Below are 26,677 nucleotides of genomic sequence, written 5' to 3'. Positions count from 1 at the left end.
TTTGTTGTCACAACACATCTTCGAAGGAGTAGAGATGACAATGCCCATATCACTGAGGAGGCTTCTTAGCCACACAAGTTCCATGGTTGTAGTGGCCATAGCACGAAATTCTGCTTCCGTCGAGGACAATGATACTTTGTGTTGCTTCTTGCATCTCCACGAAATCATAGAGTCACCTAAGAAAACACAAAAACCGGTAGTTGAGACACGGTCATTGGGATTTCCTCCCCAATCTGCATCAGTATAAGCAATTAAATCAAGTGACGAGGCAGAAGAAAGAAAAACTCCCTTAGTTATGGTATTTTTGATATATCTGACAATCCTTAAGACTGCACTCATGTGCACGGTTGTAGGTGCATGTTGAAACTGACTGACAGAGTGGACAGCATGAGCAATGTCTGGCCGTGTGATGGATAGGTAGGTTAGAGACCCAACAAGTTGCCGGTAGGGAGTAGGATCCTCGAGAGGTGTTCCATCTTCCAACCTTAATTTTGCATTGATGACTTCTGGGGTTTCTGTCTTCTTGTCATCGGAGATACCCGATTTGGAACAGATGTCAGCAGCAAGTTTCATCTGAGAGAGAATGTACCCTCGAGGAGAGTACGCAACTTCAATTCCTAAAAAATATCTTAAGAAACCAAGGTCAGACATATCAAAATTTTCTTTCAAAACCTTTTTAATATCATTAATGCCTTGCTCATCACTTCCTGTGATGATCATATCATCAACATAAAGTAGTAAAATAACTACAGAAGACCCTGCACTTTTCACAAACAAAGCAGTGTCAGTATAACATGAACGAAAATTTAAACTTGTCATTACATTACTAAATCTATCATGCCAAGCCTTTGGAGCTTGTTTTAAACCATATAATGCCTTTTTAAGTTTAAGAATTTTATTTTTACCAATACATACTCCTGGTGGGGGATCCATGTAAACTTCTTCATTTAATTCGCCATTTAGGAATGCATTCTTAACATCAAGTTGATAGATAGGTCATTTCTTTACAGACGCAATAGCAATAAGAGTCCTAACACTAGTCATTCTAGCAACAGGTGCGAAGGTTTCTTCATAATCTATACCATATTCCTGAGCATATCCTTTAACTACTAATCGTGCTTTATAGCGTTCTAATGAACCATCACTCTTGGTTTTAATTTTGAAGACCCATCTACATCCTATTGATTTCTTTCCAGTGGGTAACGAAGTTATTTCCCAAGTTTTTGCTTTTTCAAGGGCACTAAGCTCTAAGTTCATGGCTTCAACCCATTGGGGAATATTTTTGGCCTCATTATAGTGTGAAGGTTCATGAAATGAATGTAATGCAATTAAACATGCTCTATATCTAGGAGTTAGGGACTCATAGGAAACAAACCTATTTGGAGGATTGGAGATCCGACTGGATCTCCTTAAAGATGTTTCTTCAATGTCGGATCCTTGAGAGTATTTTTCTAAGGCACTTATCTGAGTTTGTTGACCACGCCTAACATATGTTTGGATTGATCTATTATTCTCATCTACAGCATTATCAAGAGGGATTTCCTCTAGGTCATTCAAAGACTCATTAGAGATTTCCTCTTCTTGAGGAGTCTCATCTTCTTGAGATAGAAGATCAAATAAAAAAGTATATTCACTTTCATCAATATCTTTAGTTTTCACAAAACCATTTTCATTTTCCAAAAATGTTACATCTTTGGATACATAGAGTTTGTTATTTTTCAAGTCAAAACATCTAAAACCCTTTTGATTTTCTCCATAACCCAAGAAAACGCATTCAATAGCTTTAGGAGATAATTTGTCCCGTTTATGAGTAAGGACAAAACATTTACATCCAAAAACTCTTAATCTATTGAAGTCAGGTGTTCTTTCAAATAGTTTTTCGTATGGAGATGTATTTTGTAAGGATAAAGATATCATTCTATTTATTAAATAAGTTGAGGTTAAGGCCGCTTCGGCCCAAAAATTCTTTGGAATTTCTTTGGAAATAAGGAGTGTCCTAGTGGTTTCCATGATATGTCTATGCTTTCTTTCGGCCAAGCCGTTTTGTTGAGGAGTCCTAGGACACGATCTTTGATGACAAATCCCATTTATTTCTAAATAGTTTTGAAATTCATTTGATAAATATTCTCCACCCGAATCGGATCTAAGAGTAGAGATATTACTTGAAAATTGATTTTTAACTATCATATGAAAAAAAATTTAAAACTCAAAGACTTCGGATTTTAAATTGAGAAAGTAGATCCATACATACCTAGTATAGTCATCGATGAAAGTGACATAATAGGAGTACCCTCCTTTAGACATGACAGGGGAAGGACCCCAAACGTCCGAATGGACTAACTCAAAAAGTCTTTTGGATACAAAAGTCCGGTTTGGAAAAGGAGTAGATTTCATTTTGCCAAAAATACAATACTTGCACACAAAATGTTTCTCATTACAAAATTTCTTTCCAAATGGAAAGGAGTACATTTTTGAGAAACTTGGATGTCCAAGTCTTTGATGCCAAATATCAATATTTTTATCTTGGACATGGTTACAAAAAGAGTTAATGGGGAGTTTCAAGTTGCTCATGTAATAGAGATCTCCCCTTCTATGGCCTTGCCCAATCAGCTTCCCGGACCGGAGATCCTGTATAGAGCAATCCTTAGTTGAGAAGGAGATTTTACATCTATGATCGCATATTTGAGCAACAGAGAGGAGATTTAAATTAAGTTGAGGTACAACTCTCACGTTTGGCACAAAGAAGTCTTTTGAAAAGTTTAAGGTTCCAAGACTTTTAACTTGTAAAGATGTACCATCGGCAGTTGAAATATAGGAGTTTTTAAAGTTATTACATAAATCGGAAAGCTCATTTTCAAGGGGGGTCATATGAAAGGAAGCTCCAGAGTCAAGGATCCAAGACGACATACCTGGAGGAGAGGAGGAAGCTACGGCGGCACCCGAAGTTGATGGAATCTTGAGTAGAGTTTGTAGTGCCTCCGATAGTTGAGCAAGAGAAAAAGAGTTTGTTCCTTTGATTGCTTCCTCTTTCTTTTGAGTAGCTTCTTCAACGGAAGCAACTTTATTTTTTGGTGCTTCATTCAACTTAGGGCAATTAGGTCTTATATGACCCGGTTCTTGACAATGATGGCAAATGGCTTTTCTGTAGTTGCCATTATAGTTATTTTGTCTTCCAAAATGTGGAGGTTTGTAGGTTTTCATATGGTTGCCGGGTTTGGATACGGCCAAGACATCATTTCCTCCTTTAATCATGCCAAGACGGGTTTCTTCTTGGCATATTTCGGCTATGGCATCTTCCAAGGGAAGAGGCTTTGATCTATGTAGGAGGGAGGATCTCACTTGTTCATATTCGGGCCTAAGCCCATGTAAAAATTGGAAAAAGTGTTCTTTTTCCATTTGTTCTCTCCTTAATTCCACATCTATACTAGAAACCCATTTTGGTTCTAGTAAGGATAGCTCATCCCATAGAGGGCCAAGAGTGTTAAAGTAATCCCTAACACTCATTTCTCCTTGCTTGATAGTCCGGATTTTTTCTTGAAGAAAGAATTGACGAGCAAGGTCTTTTTGTGTAAACATACCTTTCATGAAGAACCATGCTTCATTTGCCATCCTAAATTTGGCAATGTTGGCGCAAATCTTGAGCTCCACATTATTCATGAACCAAGCAAGAATCTTGGCATGCTTACTCTCCCAATCTTCTATTTTAGATTGGTGATCTTCAATGGCCTTTATGCGGGTATCTCCTTCAAGAGCTTTTTCTTGATCGCCTTCTATCTTAGTTAGTTGGAGTTGTGGTTCCGGAATGGTGCCCATAACGTATCCCCAAAGCTTTTTCCCTTTGAGGTTGTTTTCCATGGCGGCGGCCCACATCATGTAGTTGGAACCATTGAGCTTGAAGGAGAGATCAATCTTTTGTTCTCCTTCCATAACAACCACTTACAAGAGAATATCAAGGAGAGAGAAACAAAGAAAACAAATATAGCTACACCACTAGCTATATTAAAAAGAAGAGCATACACAAGGCTCTGAAACCATGTAATGAAATATGCGGAAAAGCAAAGAGTGCACTAAGCACTTACAACATTTACTAATGAACAAACAAAGAGGGGCTAATACCCAACCCACAAGAGACAACACAACATAAAAATATAAATGCCTCTTATTGAAAGGGAGAGAGCTCTCAAGAGTAAGAAATACAAGAGGGGAGCACCCCTATTTATACACAAGAGAAGGAGAGGGAGAGGGCCAAGAGGCCTTAAAAGGAGAGCCACCAATGTAGTCGTTGGGAGCCCCCAACGGTCACTAATGTGACCGTTGGAGGCCCCATCGACTACATGGTGGGGCCCCTTTTGAGTGAGCAAAAAACAAAAAATAAAAAATACATTTTACAAAAAATAAAGAGAAAAATAAACTAAGAAAAACAAGTACCCCTATCGGGTACTTGTGAAATGACAGAAATACCCCTATCGGGTATTATATATATATATATATGAATTACATATATTTTAACACTTAGTAGTTATCTAGACGTGACCATTAGCAAGCCCAAGACTACGCATGCAGATTATGAGAAGTTGGGAGAGTGGAAAATGAATGATGCAAAGATTAAAGCATAAATCTTGGGGTTAGTTGAACAAAGAATTGTTGTATATATTTTCATGTATCAGAAGGCTAAAGAGTTGTGAGGATACTTGAAGCAAGAGAATTGGATGAGGCCAGTGTTATAAAAAACGCGCCTTGAGGCGCAAAAGACGTGCCTCGCCTTGAGGCGCAATTTTTTTTTTTACAACAAGACTTCTGAGACATAATCAAAAACATTTTTGTAGGTTAATCTCATATATTTTCCAGTTATTTCAGTTATGTAATAAGTTTCTTAGTATATTACTATATTTTAACTTTTGTTGGTTAATCTCGTATATTTTTCAGTTATTTCAGTCATGTAATTAGTTTCTTAATATATTTTAACTTTTGTTGGTTAATTTCATATATTTTTCAGTTATGTAATCAGTTTTTTAGTTACTTTTATATGTTAATCTCATATTTTTTAGAATAATCTCATATATTTTAACTTTTGTAGGTTAATCTTATATATTTTTCAGTTATTTTAATTATGTAATCGGTTTCTTAGTATATTTTAACTTTTGTTGGTTAATCTCATATATTTTCCAGTTATGTAATCAGTTTTTAGTTACTTTTATATGTTAATCTCATATTTTTTAGAATAATCTCGTATATTTTAACTTTTGTTGGTTAATCTCATATATTTTCCAGTTATTTCAGTTATGTAATCAGTTTCTTAGTATATTTTAACTTTTGTTGGTTAATCTCATATATTTTCCAGTTATGTAATCAGTTTTTTAGTTACTTTTATATGTTAATCTCATATTTTTTAGAATAATCTCATATATTTTAACTTTTGTTGGTTAATCTCATATATTTTCCAATTATGTAAACGGTTTCTTAGTATATTTTTTCTTTTATTGGTTAATCTCATATATTTTCCAGTTATGTAATCATTTTTTTAGTTACTTTTATATGTTAATCTCATATTTTTTAGAATAATCTCATATATTTTAACTTTTGTAGGTTAATCTCATATATTTTCCAGTTATTTCAGTTATGTAATAAGTTTCTTAGTATATTTTAACTTTTTTTGGTTAATCTCATATATTTTCCAATTATATAATCAGTTTTTAGTTACTTTTATATGTTAATCTCATATTTTTGAGTGCTTATTTGAGATTTTCTATTTCTTATTGGTTGTTATTTCATCAATAAATCATTTCTTTATTTATTTGTATTTTTAGATATTTTTTATAATTTTTTAAAAGTTTTCAATTTTTTTTTTGAGGCTTACGCTTTACGCCTCGAGGCTTACGCCTCGCCTCGGTTTTTGGTGGAGCGCCTCAACGCTTTTCACAACACTAGATGAGCAGTACCAATTGATGCAAGAGCATAAGGCAATGAGACAGAGAAGCAAGTCTATTCAAGAGTTTAATCTGCGATGCAACATGTGTGGGAGGCATTTGCCCTAATGGAGAGTTCCAAGTGAAGTATAACAAATGTAAAGACTGTTAGGCATGTATAGAAATGTATAATCAATATAGAGAGACAATTGGCTTGATAGAGTTTGTTATGGCACTTCATCCAGAGTTTGATGGGGTGAGGAGTGCTATGCTTCACATGAGTCCTGCCATATGTTACACACGCTCTTTCAGAGCTTATTGCATAAGAAACTAAGATGAAATCTCTTGCATCATATCCTTATGGAGATACAATCATGACGTTACTAGACATATAGGTGGATATGGTGGTGCCAAGTTTGGGGCACCTAAGTGACATGAGTAGTGTACAATGCCGATATTGTAAGGAGTTGGGGTACATAAAGAAAGCCTACCCATTGTTAAAACAAGGGCATGAGGATGGCTGGAGGTGCTTCTACTTCCGGTGTTGTAGGAAATGAAAAGAGCAATGGAAAGGATGATGATCCCTTACCTACAACAGTGACCATTTCTGCTCTTGATGCTTCGTCGTCTGTTCAATCTAGACTTGATTAATTGCAATAGCTTCTTGCACAATCCAATTTTTCTGCTTCATACTACTTCTAGTACCTTTGGTTATACTTTTGCAGGTATCTCTAGTGTGAGTTCAGGTTGGTTAATAGAATCAGGGGCATCATGTCATATGACTGCCAGTGAGTCTATGACTCTATACCAACTGGCTGCAAGCCATACTGTGGTGCCTTTCACAGTGCAGATGGATCGTTTATGTCTGTCACCAAAGTTAAGTCTATCTCCTTTGCTTCTAATCCTGGTGGAAATTTGAATATTTCTCAAGTCTATTTGATTCCTTCTCTTGTTATGCATTTGATTCTTGTGGGTGGGATTACCAAATTCAATTGTAGTGTTGTCTTTTCTCCTGATGTTTGGGGCCTTTCTAGAGGAGGGTCATCATACTTTGTGACCTTTATTGTTGATTTTACCATACATACATGGATATTTTTTATAAAAAATCGGAGAGATTTGTTTGATATTTTCAAAAAAAATTATATCTTCGATGAAGCTCAATTTGCAACTAAGTGGGGGAGAATACATAGGACATAATACATGAATTCTTAAGTGAGAAAGGAATAACGCATCAAGAGTCGTGCCCTTATACTCCAAAGTAGCAAAAAGTACGAAACCACACCTCAAACTCATAAATATGCAGACAAGAAAATATGCACCTCAAAAGCAATATAAATCTAAGTACATTTAGCATGGACATCTTAATTATTTCAACTTAATTAGGTTCATCTATTGCCCCTTGTGCGACTTTACCCTACCTCGGAATGTTGTGTAGCTGTGTACGCCTACGCGTGAGGATAATACGAGGGTCGGGCCGCGGAGCACAAACGGGACCTATTGCGTAAATCTGCAAGAGTGAGAGTTATTATGACGTAGTTGACAAAAAGAACAGAAGGCCAGTGGTAAGACCTGCCCTGTCGGCGAAATCAAATGAGTGGCAGGGGTATCGGCCCCTGTCTGACCAAACAACGAATGACAGGGGCCTCGGCCCCTGTCTGACAAGACAGCGGATGGCAGGGGCATCAACCCCCGCCTGACAAAGCAGTGAATGGCAAGGGCCGAGGCCCCTGCCATTCAAAACAACGAACGACAGGGGTCTCGGCCCCTGCCTGCCAAAACAACAAACGACAGGGGCCTAGGCCCCTGCTTAAAGAAAGTAATAAATGGCAGAGGCCTTGGCCCCTGCCTGACAAAACAGCCAATGGCAGGGGCCGAGGTCCCTGCCTCACAAAAACAACAAATAGCAGGGACTTGGGTCTTGACAATACTGGACGAAAGGGGCCCTTGCAAAACAATGAATGGCAGGGGCCTCAGTCCCTGCCAGACAAAACGACAACCGGTAGGGGCCTCAGCCCCTGCCTGACGAAACGAAAAATGGCAGGGGCCCCGGCCCCTGCCTGACGAAACAGTGGTGAAACAAGGGGGAAGGTGCGGTGCTAACGCTATTAGAGTTCTAACACTCGTCATCCTTGCAACTGGAGCAAACATTTCTTCATAATCAATTTTGTATTCTCGTGCATATCCCTTAGCAACTAACATAATTTTATATCATTCTAATGACCCATCACTTTTAGTCTTTACTTTATAGACCCACCTACAACCAATAGTGTTTTTACCTAAAAGGATAGTTACAATTTTCCAAATGTTGGCCTTGTTTAGTGCTTTTAAGTCTAAGTGCATGACATCTATCCAATGGGAGTTGTCACATGGGTGCGGGTGCGGCACTTTCAAAAAACTTGGGTGCGGGGGTGCGACAAAAAAATTATATATATAGATAGATAATTTGTTTTGGGATGAAGGCGTAGTTGTTGTTGTTGTTGTATATATAATTTGTGCAGGGGAGGGGTAGCCCCCTCCTTGCGCCCTCTTTGTGCAGGGGAGGGGTCGAGCCTCCTCCCTGCGCTCCATGTTGGCAAGGGCTGCGCTCTCTGTGTGCAGGGGAGGGGCCCTCCCTGCACTCTCTGTTGGCAGGGGAGGGGCCGAGCCCCCTCCTTGCACCCTCTTTGTGCAGGGGAGGGGTCGAAGAGGATAGGAGGAGAGCAGAGTGAGTCAAAGAGGAGAGAGTGTACCTGAAGAGGAGAGGTCCGACGGAGCAGTCGGTGGCGGCGGAGTGGTCGGCAGCGACGGCGGAGGTCGATCGGTGTCGGCTTCAAGAGGAGAGGAAGGGAGGATTAGGTCAAAAAAAATTGCCCTAATCCTTCCCTCCGCGACATATTTTATCAGGCAGAAAAAAAAATTAATATAAAAAATGGACACAAATGACCCTAGGTGTGGTAAACGCACCCAGGGTCGGGTTTGACTGCACCGGGTGTTGCACCCGCATCGCGTCAACGCGAGTGCGGCACCCAGTTTGTCGAGTCCCTGTGACATAGAATGGGAGTATTGCTTAGCTTCTTTAAGGTTTGAAGGCTCACGATAGGAATGAATTGTCATTAGACAAGAGCTATAATTTGGGAAAAAGAAATCATATGAATTTTTAAGGAGATCTAATGCTCCTAAAGGATCGTCGAGATAAAGATTCCTCAACTTGGTCATTTCAATGAAGATTTTGTGAATATATGTCAAAAGCATTTTGATGTTCATTTCTCTCACGCCGAGTATATACATAAATATCATTAGGATTCTCACTAGGAGAATCATCCATTTTATGAGAATGGTTATCACAAACATTCTCATTATCACAAACAATCTCACTATCCTAAATTGTATTATTAGATTTTCTAGAGTCATCTCTAGGAAGTAAGTCAAATAAAAAAGAATAAACATCTTCCTTGGGTTTTTTTATGTTCAAATCCATTTTGATCTTCAAGAAAAGTCACATTTTTTTAAACATAAAGTTTGTTATTTTTAACATCATAACACCTATATCATTTTTTATTTTCACAATAACTAATAAAAGCACATTCAAGAAACTTTGGTGAGAGTTTGTCTTGTTCTTGAAAAAGAACAAAACATTTACAACCAAAGATTCTTAATCTTTTGAAATTTGGAGATATTTTAAACAAATTTTCAAAAGGAGAAACATTTTTTAAAGATGAGGATGGCATCCTATTTATAAGATATGTTGCGAAAAGAGCGGTTTCGGCCCCAAAAAAATTTAAACATTTTTAGAGATGAGAAGAGTTTTTGTGGTTTCAATAAGATGCATATGCCTTCTTTCGACATGGTCATTTTGTTGTGGAGTTTTGAGACAAGATCTTTGATGAATAATGTCATTTAGTTTAAGATAATTTTGAAATTCTTTTGACATGTACTCCTCTCTGGAGTCGGATTTAAAGATAGTTATATTGTGTTAAAATTGATTTTGAATAAGGATATGAAATTCTTTAAAAGTAGAAAAAACATCAGATTTGTTTTTGAGAAAGTAAACCCAAGTATATATAATGAAATCATAAATAAAGACAACATAAAATGAATATCCTCCTTTAGACATGACGGGTGTCGGGGTCCCTGTACATCTGAATGCACTAACTCAAAGGGTATTTTCGAAATGAAGTTGATATGTTGAAAATAAAGAGAATGCATTTTTCCAAGGATACAATCATTGCATGTAAATTCCTTTTAATTACAAAATTTCACATGTAAGTGTATTGGAATAGGATTCGTTTATAATTTTATACCATGTAAGATCTTGTTTCCGGTGATCTGATAAAGATTCCGTCCTTTGTGTTGGATTGTGTGGTTTACACCAACTCCCTGGTTGCACTATGCACTCCCTCTGTAGTAAATCCTTGAATTGCATTTCTTTTGCATTGTATTGGATCTAGAACTATTTCTGATTTGCTACAGTTTAGATGAACTTCCGTGAGGGTGATTGCAGCTCCGTCAGTATGAATTTTGAAATCCCTTGGCAAATCTTTTGTTCTTCCTTTAGCTTGGAGATCCAGTGCTATTCTTTGAGTATCCGTTTTCTTCGGAATTCCTAAATAACTCTTCCATTGCTTCACGCCTATGCTCCGTTAGAACGTGAATTTCTGCACTTGCTGGTTCCTGGCCTGAAAGGTTGCAGCATCATGGAGCTAATTCCACTTATTTACGCCTACTGCTAACATGGAGAGCTAATATGCGCAGTTACTGCTAATCTTATAGTGGTATTCTGAACTTGATGCACAGTTGATCTGTTTCTTCGCATGTCATACGAGGTAAATCTCTGCAATCTCGGTAATCCTTCTTCTAAATTCCTTCCACTACTGCAGAACTCTTCCAACTGTGCACTCTCCTCACCCAGACTTACCGTAAATTCCCACGCTTGCTAATTTTAGAGAAATTACTTCAAAAAAGAAAAGAAATAAAACTCACTGATCACCAAGACTTTTGTTTTCTTCATCTTCATGCATCGGCTCTCTAGCCGAGTAAGAAAAAGAATTGCAGATTTGTCACAAAACAATCCATAGATCTGCTCAATTATCGTTGAAGTCGCCTCTGATTCTGATCGAAATTCCTTCAACCCTACGAGATCTTCATTCTCTGTGGTTTTAATGTAGATCGGAGCCAGATTCCTGCATCGCTCATGCATTCTTCCAAAAATAAAACCAAAATTGACGTCTTTTTTCCTCCGTTTCTTTGATGCATAAGCAACCTCTATAATTTGATGAAATATCTTTTCCTATCCTTCTTAGGTGCAAGATGGAGGACATTCTTCTGGAGATGGACCAGATCCTCCGCCCAGAGGGAGCGGTGATCATCAAGGACGACATGGACGTCATCGTGAGGTTGAAGTCGATCGTCGACGCAAGTGTTGTGAAAAACGTTGAGGCGTAGCGAGGCGCTCCACCAAAAACCGAGGTGAGGCCTAAGCCTCAAAGCGTAAAGCATAAACCTCAAAAAAAAATTGAAATATTTAAAAAAATTATAAAAATACAAATAAATAAAGAAATGTCTTGTTGATGAAATAAGAACCAATAATAAATAGAAAATCTCAAATAAGTACTAAAAAATATGAGATTAACTTATAAAAGTAACTAAAAACTGATTGTATAACTGGAAAATATATGAGATTAACAAAAAAAAAGTTAAAATATACTAAGAAACTGATTACATAACTGAAATAACTGGAAAATATATGAGATTAACCTATAAAAGTTAAAAAATATGAGATTAACATATAAAAGTAACTAAAAAAATGATTACATAACTGGAAAATATATGAGATTAAACAACAAAAGATAAAATATACTAAGAAACCGATTAAATAACTGGAAAATATATGAGATTAACCAACAAAAGTTTAAATATATGAGATTATTCTAAAAAATATGAGATTAGCATATAAAAGTAACTAAAAAACTGATTACATAACTGGAAAATATATGAGATTAACCAAAAAAAATTAAAATATACTAAGAAACTGATTACATAATTGGAAAATATATGAGATTAACCAATAAAAGTTAAAATATATGAGATTATTCTAAAAAATGTGAGATTAACATATAAAAGTAACTAAAAACTTATTACATAACTGGAAAATATATGAGATTAACCAACAAAAGTTAAAATATACTAAGAAACTGATTACATAACTGAAATATATAAGAGATTAACCTACAAAAGTTAAAATATATGAGATTATTCTAAAAATATGAGATTAACATATAAAACTAACTAAAAACTGATTACATAACTGAAAAATATATGAGATTAACCAACAAAAGTTAAAATATATTAAGAAACTAATTACATGACTGAAATAACTGAAAAATATATGAGATTAACCAACAAAAGTTAAAATATAGTAATATACTAATAAACTTATTACATAACTGAAATAACTGAAAATATATGAGATTAAGCTACAGAACTTTGTTGATTATGTCTCAGAAATCCTGTTGTAAAAAACAAAACAAAAATTTGTGACTCAGGCTTGTGCCTTGAGGCACAGAGGGCCGCGTCTCAAGGCGAGGTGTGCCTTTTGCGCCTCAAGGCATGTTTTTGATAACACTGGTCGACACGCTGAAGTGGGATAGCCAGATCATCAATCACGAGGACGGACCCATGATCCGCGAGAAGCTCCTCGTCGCCCAAAAGCTCTACTAGACAGCCCCCGCCTCCACCTTCGGCGGCGCCACCACCGCCGATCCGCCATCTCTCTGAGCCAAGTACTAGGAGGAATAACGAAAAATGGGAAAAATGATCGACGGAAAAAGAAGGGAAAATAAAGATGATTTTGTGGAATGAAACCGGAGGAGAAGCGAAGAACTCAAGAGCGTATCACGATTCTTGGTAGGAGCGGCGTCTGCTTTTCCTCGCCTAAAGAATGACAGAGTCCGAGGAAAGAGATACATCTTAGAGAGGCTAGGATGACCAAGTCTTTTATACCAAGTGGCAACATCTTTTGTTTGAACAAGATTGCAAAATGACTTAGATGTAGGGATAGCAGCGGACCGGGGGAAAGCGGGGCCCCGCCTCGCCCCGTTTGGACCGGGGATGAAGGGTATGAAATGGGGATGGAGGCGGGGACGAAGGTTAAAATCCATCTCCGTTCGGGGATGGACTTACACTTTTCCACGCCCCGCCCGATCCCCGCCTAGCCCCGCCCCATCCCATCCCCAATCCTTCTAAAGGATGGCAATAGACTACGGGGAAACGAGGGCCCGCCCCGCCTCATCCTCGTTTGAACCGGGGATGGAGGACATGAAATGGGGATGAAGGCGGGGGTGGAGGTTAAAATCCATCCCCGTGAGGGAATGGAGGTTTTAATCTTGAGACGGGGCGGGGGTGGAGACCCTGTCCCCCGCCCTGGTCTATTGTCATCCCTACTTAGATGGTAATGACAAAAAATCCATATCGTATAGGTCTCTTCTTCTATGGCCATACTTGCTTTTCGAACCGGAGATCTTGCACATAGCAATTTGAAGATGAAAAACAGACACTACAACCAAGATCGGATATTTGAGAAATCGAAAAAAGGTTTAAGTTTTGGAATAATTATAATTTTTGGAACAAAGAATTTTTTGTCATTGCTTAAAGTGGTTTCAAGAGTTCCTATTCTTTTAATATCCAAAGATGTACCATCGGCCGTATAAACAAAAGATTTGAAAGAATTAGTTCTTGGTTCAGATAAAAGTGATGCATTTGGAATCATATGAAATGAAGCACCCGAATCAAGAATCCGAGAAGACATACCGAGAGTCGATGAAAGTGCGGCATCGAAAGTAGAAGGTGTGGAAGAGTTGTTCCTCACAAATTGTTGAAATGCTTTTGTAAGTTGTGCAATGGAGTCCTTGATATCACCATCTATCTTTTTATCTCCATTTGAGTTGCTCGAGTTCTATCCAACGGAAGCCACTTTTCTCTTAGGACAATCGGGTCTAAGATGCCCTGGTTCATTACAATGATGACACAATTTTTCTTCCACCACCATTGTTGTTATAATTATTTTTTCAAAAGTGAGGAGGCTTATATATCCTCATATTACTGCCCAGTTTAGATACAGCATGTACTTCATTAATATCATTTTTTAGAGCTAAGTGTGTTTCTTCATGGCATAGATCGGCAAGAATTTCACTAAGAGGAGTTGAAGCCCTACGAAGTAGGGATCCTCATAGTTGTACAAATTCGGGCTTAATAGCACTTCCTTCACATTGGGGTTCAAGGAAAGCAAGTTCATCCCATAGAAAAAATAAAGTGTTATAGTAATCTCTAATACTCATATCTCCTTGCTTGGTTGCTCTCACTTTTTCTTGCAAAAAAAAAGTGTAGCAAGATCTCTTTTGAGTGTACATACCTTTCATTAAGAACCTTGCTCCATTTGACTTCTTAAATTTGGCTAGATTAGCAAAAATTGAGCTCTAAATTATTCATGAATCATGCCAATATTTTGGCATCGTTACTTTCTCAATCTTCAACTTTGGATTGGTTTGGCTTTTTCTTCTTCATTCAATGCTTTTTCTTAATTTTCTTCCTTCTTGGTGAGATTTAGTTTGGGTTCTGAAATTGTACCACATACAAATCTTCAAAGTTTTTAGGTTGTTTTCCATAGCGGTCGTCCACACTTTATAGTTAGTTTCATTCATTGAATGAGAGATCAATCTTTGCAGCGTTGTCGGCTATTATAGAAGAGAGGAACAAAGGATGATAACAAGTGTGCAAAATACAAGCACACAAAAAATAGAATAAAAGAGAGTCCCAAGAGTGCTCAATCACCTAGGGGCTCTGATACCATATAATGAAACACTAGTGCAAAGAATTACAACGAATGCACAAGCACATAAACAAGAGGCCACTAATGAGCAAAATGCAATAAGTCACAAAGGGCTACACACCAAATACACACAATGTGAGAGAGAGAGATTGAAATATAAAGAATAGTGTATTGAAATGATATAGAAAGCATTAGAGAGGAGTGGGGGCAAAAGCTCCTTTTTATACACTTTATGGGACAAGGGGGCTCCCATAGAGTCGTTGGGACCCAACAGTCACATTTGTGACCGTTGGGAAGGGTCCCAACGACTTTATGAGTTGGACCCTCTTGGCCCTACATAAATGAAAAAGAACAAAAGAAAAAAAAATAAAAAATGTCCCTAGTGGACATGTCTATGTACATAATAAGAAAAAAACTAAATTGCTCCTAGTGGGCATTACAAAAGATAACAGAGAAATAATATATATATGGTATACATATATTTTAACATAATGCCCCACCGGTAAACCATAAAAATACTGTTGTAAGGAACAAAATAGGCAAGAGATGCACATGTGTGTATATCGAACAAATCATATCAAAAATATGAAAAAAAAATTGATGGTTCCCAAAGGGTGCAAAAGATGCATCATGCTAGTGAGCACCTATGGGCACAAACGATATTTAAGACCAAAACACTGAAGTTATTTGCTACTTATTTATCCATGAGGAAATGGAGAAGAAATCTAACTCAAGCAAAAAAAAGTTACATTGCACAAATACATAGTTCAAACAACTAACTTCAGGTACAGTTGTCAAAGTACCTTTGATATATGTACACCAAGATTACGGTGAACGCCAGAGCATTCAATACAAAGGAGTATCCCAAGGTTCAAGGATGCCCAATCTGGCTCTGGAGCACCACAATCTGCACATTTATCATTGCCATCGACTCTTCTTAGCACCTCAATTGGCTTTTCATGTTTTACACTGGACCTGTGATGTTGTATGCATCTAACGGAACGTTCATGATTTCCTGTTATCAAGTTTCTTTCCGAAGTATGCTCCTCTATTGTTGCATGATCAACATCACAAGAGCTTCCAAACGAACTACTTTCACTAGCAGCACGGTGATGACCACTGCTCAATGGACTAGAAGGAAGTCTCTGAAGCAATAACAGCAAAAAATGCACTTCTTTTAGAAAAAATGGAAAAATGACTTAGTTGCATAAGAACATCAAAGAACACTTACTAACTCAGGTGACTGGAAACTCAGCAATGATGCAATTACTCCAGTTATCTTTTCGATCCAATCCATTTGATCCAGTGCACTCTCTGCCTGTATCAAAAAAGAGATGAATATATAGAAGGCATTCAGGATGATAAGAATGAAATTTCTTCAGGATCTTGTTAAGATGTAATATGTATTTTACCATTTCTTTTGTGCTACCCTCTTATTGTGTATATACCATTATTTATAGGGGTATTCTTGTACTCTTTCTCTAGTTAGATGAAAGTCAAAAACTTTTGTCTTTTAGTGTAATAATAGAGGGGGTCGTCCCAATATATGCTTGTAATCTTCTTTTTGTAAAGCAATGAAGAAACGAGTTTTCCTCTCCATTGATCTCTCTTCTTGAGTTTTCTCAAGCATCTCATATGGTATCAGATCCATATCTCAAGAGAAGAGACGTGTTGCTGTGTTGGAGAGGAGGAAGAAGCTAAGGTCAGCTGCATCATTGTTTTTTTTGTGCATGGCTGATATCATCATCAAGGGGACGCCCAGACTGAAGGTCAGGATTTATTGGGTTTGATTTGGGCTTTATTAGTTGGTGATTTTAGGAGGCTTACAAATCAAACAGCATGTGATTTGGGTAAAATCCTCAATTTTCGATGTTTTTTGCAAGATTTTCCGAGTTTCATTTTGGGACTAGTTTTGATAGAATCAGTGAATCTGATTAAATCGGTGACTGTGAAGGGATAAGATAGATTTCACTAAGGTCTCTTTTACCTCAGAAATCATTTGAAACTGGTTTTATGATGAGATGTGGTATGTTTCGTGAGTTTTAGCAAGATTTCTATTGCTATTATAGAGGCGGTACCTATTTTTTACTGGTTCCTTATCATTGACCTAACTTTTTGTGTATTGCTAAGTTCTTTATTTTGTTGGTGTGGCGTACTCAGTTTGTGGGCTTTTGATTGCGAATTCCACAATATTGGTGTTAGTTGGGTGATAATCTCAGCTTGGATTAGGTACTGGTAGCCTAAATTTGAGGATTTTTATTGGAATTCTTGGTGCAGCTGTTTGTTTAAGTTGTTCTTGGTTGGAATTTGGTTGTATACAGTATATTTATTCTTGTTTGGCTGTGGGTAGTGTTTTGTGCAGCCTAAATTGTCATTGGGGGTTGTGGTAAGATATGGAGGACTTCATTCATGTCATACCATCAAGACATGGAACAGCTATTCTTATTGGGCTGAATATGTGCAAACAATGGTACAAGGCCTGGGGTATGATGGATACCTAAATGGGTCTAAAAGAAAGCCAGAAATCCATGATGAAAACTATGAAATCACATTTGCTGAATGGGACAAAGATAATGCTAAAGTGAAGCCTCGGTTGTTGAGCTCCGTAGAGCAGAATATTGCTCTAAATATAATACAGTTTGAGGAAGCAAGGAAATGTTGGGAATATCTAAAGCAAGTATATAAGCAGTCAAATTGGGAACGAAATATTAATTGACCCAAGAGCTCAAGAGTTTCAGACAATAGGGGAGTTAATTCAGACCTCCTGTATGAAGTTTCAATAGTTGTGGGGTGCTCTACTCCTATGGATGTGAGGTGTAAAATACAAGTGTGTGGAATGCAAAAAACTTGAATCTGAGGTTAAGAACCAGCAACAGGTCATAGATCTTTTGATGGCCTTGTGCACTGAATTTGATAGCGTGTGAATAAGGCTCTTGATGTTCATTCATCTAAGGAGACGGATTTCCCTATGACTAGACAGCAAGGTGGGAGGGGTGGAAGTAGAGGAGGTGGCAGATCTGGGAGCTTCAGAAGTGATATGAATTCAGTCAGGTGCCATTACTGCTAAGAGCTTGGGCATATGAAAAATACTTGCCCAACTCTCAAAAAGAAGAAAACATGAGCTTTTGTTGCCTCATCAAAGGAAGATGTTATAAAACCCAAGGAAATGCAGGCAGTTAGTGGAGCTCAACCTCCTTCACCTAATGTGAGCAGTATTTCTCAGGCAGTGTCAGAAGGGCAGACTCAGGCTCTTGAGCGCATTTAGTAAGAAATCCAACAGCTCTTAGCTCAGTCTGCCATTGCCACTCATTATTTTGCACCCTCTTCTTTGGTACTGCTTTTGCAGATATCTGTGATAGATCAAATGATTGGCTAATAGATTCACGAGCATCATGCCATATGACTGCTCATTAATCTATCTCAGCCAATTGTTCTCCTTGTAGTGGTTGTATTACCACTTCATATGGTTCTTCTAGACTTATCTCTAAGATTGGATCTGTCATCCCTACCTCTTGTCCTGGGAGAAAATTGAATGCATCTCAAGTTCGGCATGTCCCTTCCATTGTCATGAATCTTATATCCATTGTTCAACTAACCAAGCTTAATTGTAATGTTACTTTCTCCCTACTTCATTGCATTGTGTAGGATCAACTATCAGGAAGGAAGATTAGGATTGGTTGTAGAAAAAGAGACCTCTATTACATGGATTGGTTGGGCATGAGTTTGCAAAGAGGATCAAAAATCAGTGTTGGAACAATGGTTTTGGATGACTCCATGCTATGGCATCAAAGGCATATTTTGACTTCATATAGTCTTAAAGGGTCTAAAGTGTTTGTATCTAAGCATGTTAAGGAATATGAAAGTTGTAAATTGATGAACATGCTCTACCTTTTGGGTCTAAGACAATTGAGTCAATTAAGGCATTTGATCTTGTACATCTGGATATTTGGGAGCTTTCATTGAAGATTGTATATGATACACTTGGATTTATTTCATGAAAAATATGAGTTCTTTGAGATCTTCAGAAACTTTTGTATGATAATTGAAACTCAATTTTCTTATAAAATTAAGACTTCATTCAGATTCAAGGGGAGTATATTTTTAGTTTGTTTGAAAATTTCTTGAAGGAAAAAGGTATAGTGCATCAAAAGTCTTGTCCCTATACACATGAACAAAATGGTGTTGTTGAGAGAAAAAACAGGTGAAACAACCGCGGCACTCTTATTTCCCAGCCATATCCCCAAAAATCCATTGGGTATATGTTACTTGTATGGCAGTTTATCAAATTAATCGTATGCCGTCATATTACAAGATGCATCACCCTCTCAGAAACTTTATGGAGTAGCATCAAATCATAGTATGATGAAAAAATTTGGTTGTATATGCTTCCTAAGAAGTTTAGGGATAACCTCTCTCCATAAGATGTGAAGTGTTATTTCTTGATATTTGTTGAGAGACAAAAGGGATACAAGTGTTATGATCTTGTTTATAAGAGGATTTGGGCTTCTAGGCATGTAGAGTTTGTGGAACATAGACCTTATTTTGAGCAAAAAAATGATGAAAGAATTGTGTGGAAGATATATCCTTTTTATGCCTTTTCTACAGCAAGAAAGAATTTAAACGATTAATGCTCTGAGTGATGTTCAAGTGCCAAATGACAGGTTTGGTTAAGTTTGTACAAGGAGTCAAGGAGTTGCGACTATAACCTTTTTAGAAAGAGTAGAGCAGGAAGGAGTTGAACACTTGGAGGCCAATTTTGATCCCCTTCTAGCTTACTCTGGTGATGCAGTTCAAGCCATATCTCCTCCTATTCCCCAGGTACATCATAATTCTTGTGTTTTTGTTCCTCCTACTCTATTTGTATCATATGAAACTTTCTCTCCAAAACATTGCACTTTTCTGGCCCTAATCCATTCATATATTGAACTTAGTTCTTATGCAGGACAGCTTCTCAAGAAGAATGGCAAAGAGGCAATGACTGAGGAGTTAAGTGCATTGAAAAGAATGCACACATGGGAGCTTATAAAACTACCACCTGGGGAAAATGTAGTAAGATGCAAGTGGGTTTACCAAATAAATACTAAGGCAGATGGCTTAATTGCAAGATATAAAGTCAGACTGGTAGCTAAGGGATATAATTAAAAGTATGGCATAGACTTTACAGAGACGTTTGCTCCTGTAGCATATATGACATTTATTAGAGCTTGTTTGTTGTAGTTGTGCTCAAGTCTTAGAGATTGTAGCAATTAGATGTGAAAATGTCGTTTTAAATGGGAATTTGAAAGAAAAAGTTGGAGCTTCCACAAAGATATTTAGTTGCTAAACGAAGAAACAAGCACAAAGAGCATGGTTTGAAAAATTCAGCTCAACAGTCAAGTCCTTGGGCTTTGAGCAAAGTCATCATGATCCAACGTTGTTTGTGTCATCTTCAAATCAAGGAAAATGCATATTTCTCCTGTATGTGGATGATATGATTGTTACAGTGAATGATGTTCAGAAGATTGAAGATACAAAAAGGAAGCTGGCTAGAATATTTGAGATGAAGGATTTGAGAATTCTGAAGTATTTCTTAGGTCTTGAGGTGAGATATTCAAGACGTGGAATCTATCTAGCTCAGCATAAGTATGCTATTGAGTTAGTGTCAAAAGGCTAGGTTTATTGATGATACTAAGAGGGTAGATTTGCGTATGGAAGAAAATGCAAAATTGAGAGCCTTAGATGGAGAACTAGATGATCATGTCTGATATACCTAATTATAACCAGACTGGATATTTCTTACATTGTTCATGCAATTAGTCAATTAACAAGTGCACCAAGGTCAATGCATCTTACCGCAACGTTGAGAATAATTGGGTATGTCAGAGATACAATGCACTATGGAATGTTCTTCTCTTCCTCTACTCCTTGTGATCTTAAAGTCTATTGTTATGCAGATTTTGGAGGCTTTACTAGAGATTGATTATTTACATCAAGGTTTTGTATATTTTTGGGTAGCTCATTGATTTCATGGAAGAGCAAAAAACAACAAGGAGTTGCTCTATCTACTGTTGAGACAGAGTACAAGGCGATGACCCAAGTTACAGCAGAACTTATATAAATCATATGGTTATTAAGAGATCTTGGTGTTCTTGTTCATGAGAAGACCCCTTTATTCTGTGATAACATGAGTACAATTCATATCGCCAAGAATCCAGAGTTATATGAGAGAACAAAGCATATTGACATTGATTGTCATGTTACGAGATGTGCTTACGAAGATGGGATTATTTCCCTCATGTATGTGGGGTCCAAAGAGCAAATTGATGATGTGTTCACGGAGAGTCTTCCACCAGCTCACTTTAGGACATTTCTCCCCAAACTTGGAATGATTCTATTAGCATCATCTCAAATTTGAGGGGGAGTGTTAAGATGTAATATGTATTTTACCATTTCTTTAGTGCTAACCCCTTATTATGTATATACCATTATTTATAGGGGCATTCTTGTACTCTTTCTCTAGTTAGGTAAAAGTCAACCATTTTTGTCTTTTCGTGTAACAATAGAGGGGTCGTCCCAATACATGTTTGTAATCTTCTATTTGTAAAGCAATGAAACAATGAGTTTTCCTCTCCATTGTTCTCTCTTCTTCTCGAGTTTTCTCTTGCATCTGATATATCTGAATTATACAGTTTCAAATCATTTAGTTGGAGGTTTCGGGAAAAGAACCAACAAAACACAATGCAGTTTGTACCACCAAACATCAAATCATAATTGTAGAAGCTAGTACCTGCAACGTGTAGTTCTTTGTTGGTGAAATAATCCTAAAGCAAAACCGCAGATCTGACTGTTCGGCATCAACCTTAATTGTGGATGTAAGCAGATTAACAGTGTGGCGTGCAACAGATTTCTCATCATGGACCCCACCATGATAATGAGAGGAAAGCCATCTGCTCAACAACCCAGAACCATGCTCTGAGGAACCGTGACCCCTCTGGCTTGAATTTTGGATTCCACTCCCCTAAACAGATAATAGATTGTCAATAGAAGGGAAGAAAGCAAAAGGCTCGAAACAAAATCATTATTTTCAGGTCTCGCTGCAAATGACTCACAGATGTCCTTCCATATTGCTTGCGATAATAATACAGCATTCCTCGGCTGTCAAGAACAAAGAACCTTCTCTTCCAATCACCTCTCAGATTTGAGGAACGTTTTGAAAGATAACCTTGCCGGATGGTTTGAACCTGAATCACCAAAAACAAGACTAGTGGATCAACATTACAACTTTCAACTCTTTTGAAAGCAAATTAATACAAAACAAAGCATAGAAAGGTTGCCTAAATTTAGCAAGTATGGAAGCTAAAAATTTGATGGGATAGTGAAGGACTGGAATGAAGTAAATAGTGCTTCAGAAGACACCTTTCCCCTTGCAGCTGATTGCATAACTGCCTCTATCATTTTATGTGAACTTCTGCCAATAGCTTGTATCCCATCTCCATTAGGAGATCCATGAGATCCGTTATAGGACCACCTACTTTCATGATCTATTTGCCTTTTATATTCCTGCATCCTCTCTGCAAGGGCAGCCAGATCATAGTTGGATCTTTCTCTTGACTGTTGTGCATAAGTCAACACCTTCAGATATTTAAGACAACAAACATCAGTAGAAAAACCGGAAAAAAAAATGCAGCCAGTAGAATACATTCCAATGGAATAAAAAAATTATAGCCGTTTGTTAGCACAGAAATTACAATTATTATCTGAAAACCAGATTTTCTTGTGACTGGAAATCAATATTGACTAACAAACTTTACATGATATTAAGTAGCATGCCAAAGAAACAAACAGGGAATGAAAGGCGTCAGTAAGTGCAGAATCCATCAAGAAGAACCTGGTGGATGTAGGGCTCCATTTGATGCAACAACTCATAACCCTGCAGAGAAACTTGCAATGATCAGGACCTGAATGCACAAACTAAGCCATCAAAAATGTAGAAAAATAGAATAGGGGCCAATTGTCTAGCATACTTGCTTAAAATAGCGAAGATGAGCATCCATTGTGCCACTAACAGCCTCCAAGAACTCAAATCTCTTCTTTGCCTCCACATTTGATAGAGCAGTTACCTGTAAAGGTGTTGTTTCAAGATCAGAGCGACACTAGCAGCCAATATTTGCTTTTGCAGCTGCTCACTAGCATAAAAAAAAAGACTAAATTGATTTCTTTCACATAAACAGAACAGGAAGTTGTACATACTAGATTGAAGCGAGCTTGTTCAAAAGAAGCCCTTGCGCTGTGAAGCTCCTGGAATATGTCTATGACTAAATTAAAAATGAAATACTCAACCAGCAAGTCCTAAGGTGGTTTGCCAACATCCAACATCAAATAGTCCAAACAATTTTACACCATAAACATTTTTAAAAGTTGCTACAGGAAATTACCTCCTCAGAAACAGCAACAATGTCCATCTTGGTGCTCTTCCTCAATGACAAGAACTTTTCCCGAGCCTGTTGGATAAATTGGAAAATGGTGTTAATCATGTGAAATGCAACAGAACCAATAGATCAATAATAATCTCCTTGACTAACTGCAAGAACTACAGCCAAATCTTGAATAATATCTGTTGAGAATAGGTGGTTTTTTAGGTTAAGTTATTCTTTATTAGAGGTTTTCTGAAATATTTTTTTTCATAAGGACTTAGATGTAATTTCTCAGTTTTTGCCTCTCTCTCTATTTAATATAGAGAGAAGCCCTAATCGTGGTTAACGAGTTCTATTGTGCAGTTTCTCTCTCTCTCTCTCTCTCTCTCTCTCTCTCTACACACAGGTGGCTGTACATCTCTTCGCATTCTACATGGTATCAAAGCTTCCGATCGTGGGATCGTGATTGTGATCGTGGGAGCGTGATCAACAGGAACTGGTTGATTGGGCGCGTGGATCGTGATCGAGATCGTGGAATCGTGATCGTGGGAGTGTGATCAACAGAAAAATCTTCCTACGACTTCTTAAAAATCAGGTTTGAATCTGGTTGATTGGGGGAAGATCTGATAACAGATCTGGGATGTTACCCAGATCTGTCGTCAGATCTAAGGAGAAGATCTAGATCTGTTCTCCTCGTCGGGATCTCCTGCTGCGACCTAGTGTTGCCGAGTCCAGTTCCTACTATGACGTGAATTTTTTTTTGGGGTTCGTGAGTGGTCGAAGGGTGTTCCTGCTGTTTGGGAGCAGCACAAATCTTCATTTTCTGTGTTGTCGGGATTGCTGAGTTCTCTCATGGTCGAAGGGTGTTCCTGCTGTTTGGGAACAGCAAAAATCTTCATTTTATGTGTTGCCGTGAATACAGATCCGTGATTGCTGAGTTCTCTTCTGGTCGAAGGGTGTTCCTGCTGTTTGGGAACAACAAAAATCTTCATTTTCTGTGTTGCCGTGATTGGTGAGTTCTTCCCTGTGCTGATTGCGGGAAATCAGAATCCTATGTTGATTGCTTGTGATCGAAATATACTTGATCTGTCTAACTGTGCCCTGAAGATTTACTGGATGTCGTGCCTTACATGTTGGAGAACAGCAGGTGTAGTGAATATTAGTTTTTTGCGACTGCATTCTATCATTTGTCGTGATGTGGTTGGGTGCAGCAATGTTCGTGATTCCTGTGGTATCAACAGCAACTGAATTTTTTTTTGGAAGCATGGTAGCTTAAGGTACTCTTCTGTCGTGGAAAATAGCAGGTGTGATATCCTGCTGTGTTGATTTTTTGTTTTATGTGTGGGCTGCTGGTTGTTGTGGAAACAGCAGGTGTGATTTTCTGCTGAGTTGGAAAATTCCTCTTGAACACTTGTTGTTCAAGTGAGGTAATTATTCTTTTTTGGTTCACATATTCAATATGGCTGAAACTTCGAAATGTGATTCCAAAATGGAACACATTGGGGAGTATAAGGCTTTTGTCAACCCCTTCTCGTATGGCTCTTCCGTAAGGTTGAATGAAACCAACTATGTCAGGTGGTCCAGAACTTTTATGATGTCAGTATCTGGACATCGTCGAAAACATATTTTGTTGGAAGTCGAACCCACTGAGAAATTGGGAAAATATGCTACTTGGGATGAAGATAATGACATAGTTATGTCTTGGATCATGAATAGTGTCGAACCCCATATTGCAGATGGATTGATCTACTATAATACAACCAAACTGATGTGGGACAATCTCCGTGATACATACTCACAAGAAACGAATGTTAGTCGTATCTTGCAAGTCGAACAGGAAATATATAACTTGCAACAGGGAGATCAGACCTTGGCCCAGTACTATGCCTCTGTCAAAGCTGCGTTTGAAAGACTTAATGCTCACCGGCCTTTGTGTTGCTCGAAGCAAAAGGATCATCAAGAACAAACCATGGTTGCTCGTTTTCTTACAGGTCTCTCTTCAGATTTTTCTGTTGCAAAAGTTCAAATGTTGACTGGTTCAGATGTTCCGACTCTTGCTGACGCTTACAATCGTCTGAGTAGACTTGCGATATCTCTGCCACAATCTCAGCCTGTGACTCAGACATCTGCTCTTGTTGCCCCATCTAGTTATGGCCGTGGAAATATTCAGAATATCAGAGGACGAGGACGTGGACGTGGTATGGGAGGCAGAGGAAAGCTTCAATGTACGTTCTGTGGAAAGTCTGCACATTTAGAAGATCGTTGTTGGGATAAGCATGGTCGGCCAATCTCTTCTGCATCAAAGTCATATAATCCTAAAGCTCATGTTACTACTATTGAGGCAATTAATGCACAAGAGAATCTCACTACAAACGAAAGTAGTATCACCCTTAGTCGTGCGGACCTTTGAGTTCCAGTTCTCCTGTAGCTGGTATTGCCTATTCAACCGGGAATCATCTCCATCTGAATGATAGTAAGTGGGTTATTGACTCTGGTGCATCCAGACATTTGTGTGGAAACTCTCGTGTTTTTTCAGATCTAAAGGTCATTAAGGCTCAACTTGGAGTCTCATTAGCCGATGGGAGCTCCTCCCCGGTTGTTGGTCAGGGAAATATTTCTATATCCTCCTCATTACAGTTGAAAAATGCTCTTCATGCTCCAAACTTTCCTCAAAGTTTACTTTCTGTTAGTTGCCTTATAAAAGAACAAAATTGTAGAGTAATATTTGATCCAATGGGTTGTCATTTTCAGGATTTGCTGACGGGGAAGAAGATTGGTGGAGGCTATGAAGAAAATGGAATTTACTACCTACATCATCCAATGGGTTCTGTTCATGCTGCAGTGGACCATTCATTCAGCCTTGTTCAGTGGCATCGTCGTCTTGGTCATCCTTCATTGTCAAAGCTTCGGTCGGTCTTTCCTCAGATTTCTTCCACCACATCATTTCAGTGTGAAGCATGTCAGTTGGGCAAGCATCATCGAAGTTCGTTCCCTTTGAGTCAGAGTCAGTCTAGTAATAAAGTTTTTGAACTTCTTCATGCAGATGTATGGGGTCCTAGTAAGATTCCTACTAGGACTCAGTGTCGGTATTATCTTGTTATTGTTGATGATTTCTCTAAGTTATCATGGGTATTTTTAATAAAAGAACGATCTGAAGTTTCAAGTCTTATCAAATCCCTAATTCTTGAAATAAAAACTCAGTTTGAATCTATTGTCAAGATTGTTCGCACTGATAATGCTCTTGAGTTTAAATCAAAAGATTTATTACAATTTTACCAAGATCATGGCATCCAACCACAAACTTCTTGTGCCTATTCATCTCAACAAAATGGGGTGGCTGAAAGAAAACATCGACACCTCCTTGATGTTGCAAGGACCATTATGATTCAATCCAATGTTCCTGCGTCATACTGGGGTGATGCGATTACCATTGCTTGCTATCTGATCAACCGCATGCCTTCGTCTTCTGTGGGTGATCAAATTCCATTACATATCCTAAAACCTAATGCCCCACTTTTTTCTTTCTCACCAAAAATATTTGGATGTGTCTGTTTTGTTCATAAACTTGGCCCTGA

General features: G+C 37.9%; 1 protein-coding gene across 1 annotated transcript in view; it reads right to left on the bottom strand.

The window, feature by feature from the left end:
- Positions 1-26,677, bottom strand: part of LOC149851513 (ADP-ribosylation factor GTPase-activating protein AGD3-like) — a 70,291-nt gene that overhangs the window by 22,170 nt on the left and 21,444 nt on the right. The window contains exons 7-15 of the mRNA XM_090008639.1: positions 23,124-23,189; positions 22,939-22,986; positions 22,713-22,808; positions 22,577-22,618; positions 22,105-22,320; positions 21,798-21,929; positions 21,476-21,706; positions 15,941-16,027; positions 15,513-15,854 (exon numbers count right to left, since the gene is read on the bottom strand). Of these exons, the coding sequence (XP_089864765.1) occupies positions 15,513-15,854; positions 15,941-16,027; positions 21,476-21,706; positions 21,798-21,929; positions 22,105-22,320; positions 22,577-22,618; positions 22,713-22,808; positions 22,939-22,986; positions 23,124-23,189 (1,260 nt within the window). The remainder of the gene's footprint in view (positions 1-15,512; positions 15,855-15,940; positions 16,028-21,475; positions 21,707-21,797; positions 21,930-22,104; positions 22,321-22,576; positions 22,619-22,712; positions 22,809-22,938; positions 22,987-23,123; positions 23,190-26,677) is intronic.

The sequence above is a fragment of the Nuphar pumila genome, chromosome 1, assembly GCF_984573655.1.
Source record: "Nuphar pumila chromosome 1, dmNupPumi1.hap1.1, whole genome shotgun sequence".
NCBI classification, from domain to species: Eukaryota; Viridiplantae; Streptophyta; class Magnoliopsida; order Nymphaeales; family Nymphaeaceae; genus Nuphar; species Nuphar pumila.
The sequence above is the reverse complement of the archived record's forward strand: the minus strand, read 5'-3'. Positions and strand labels throughout refer to the sequence as shown.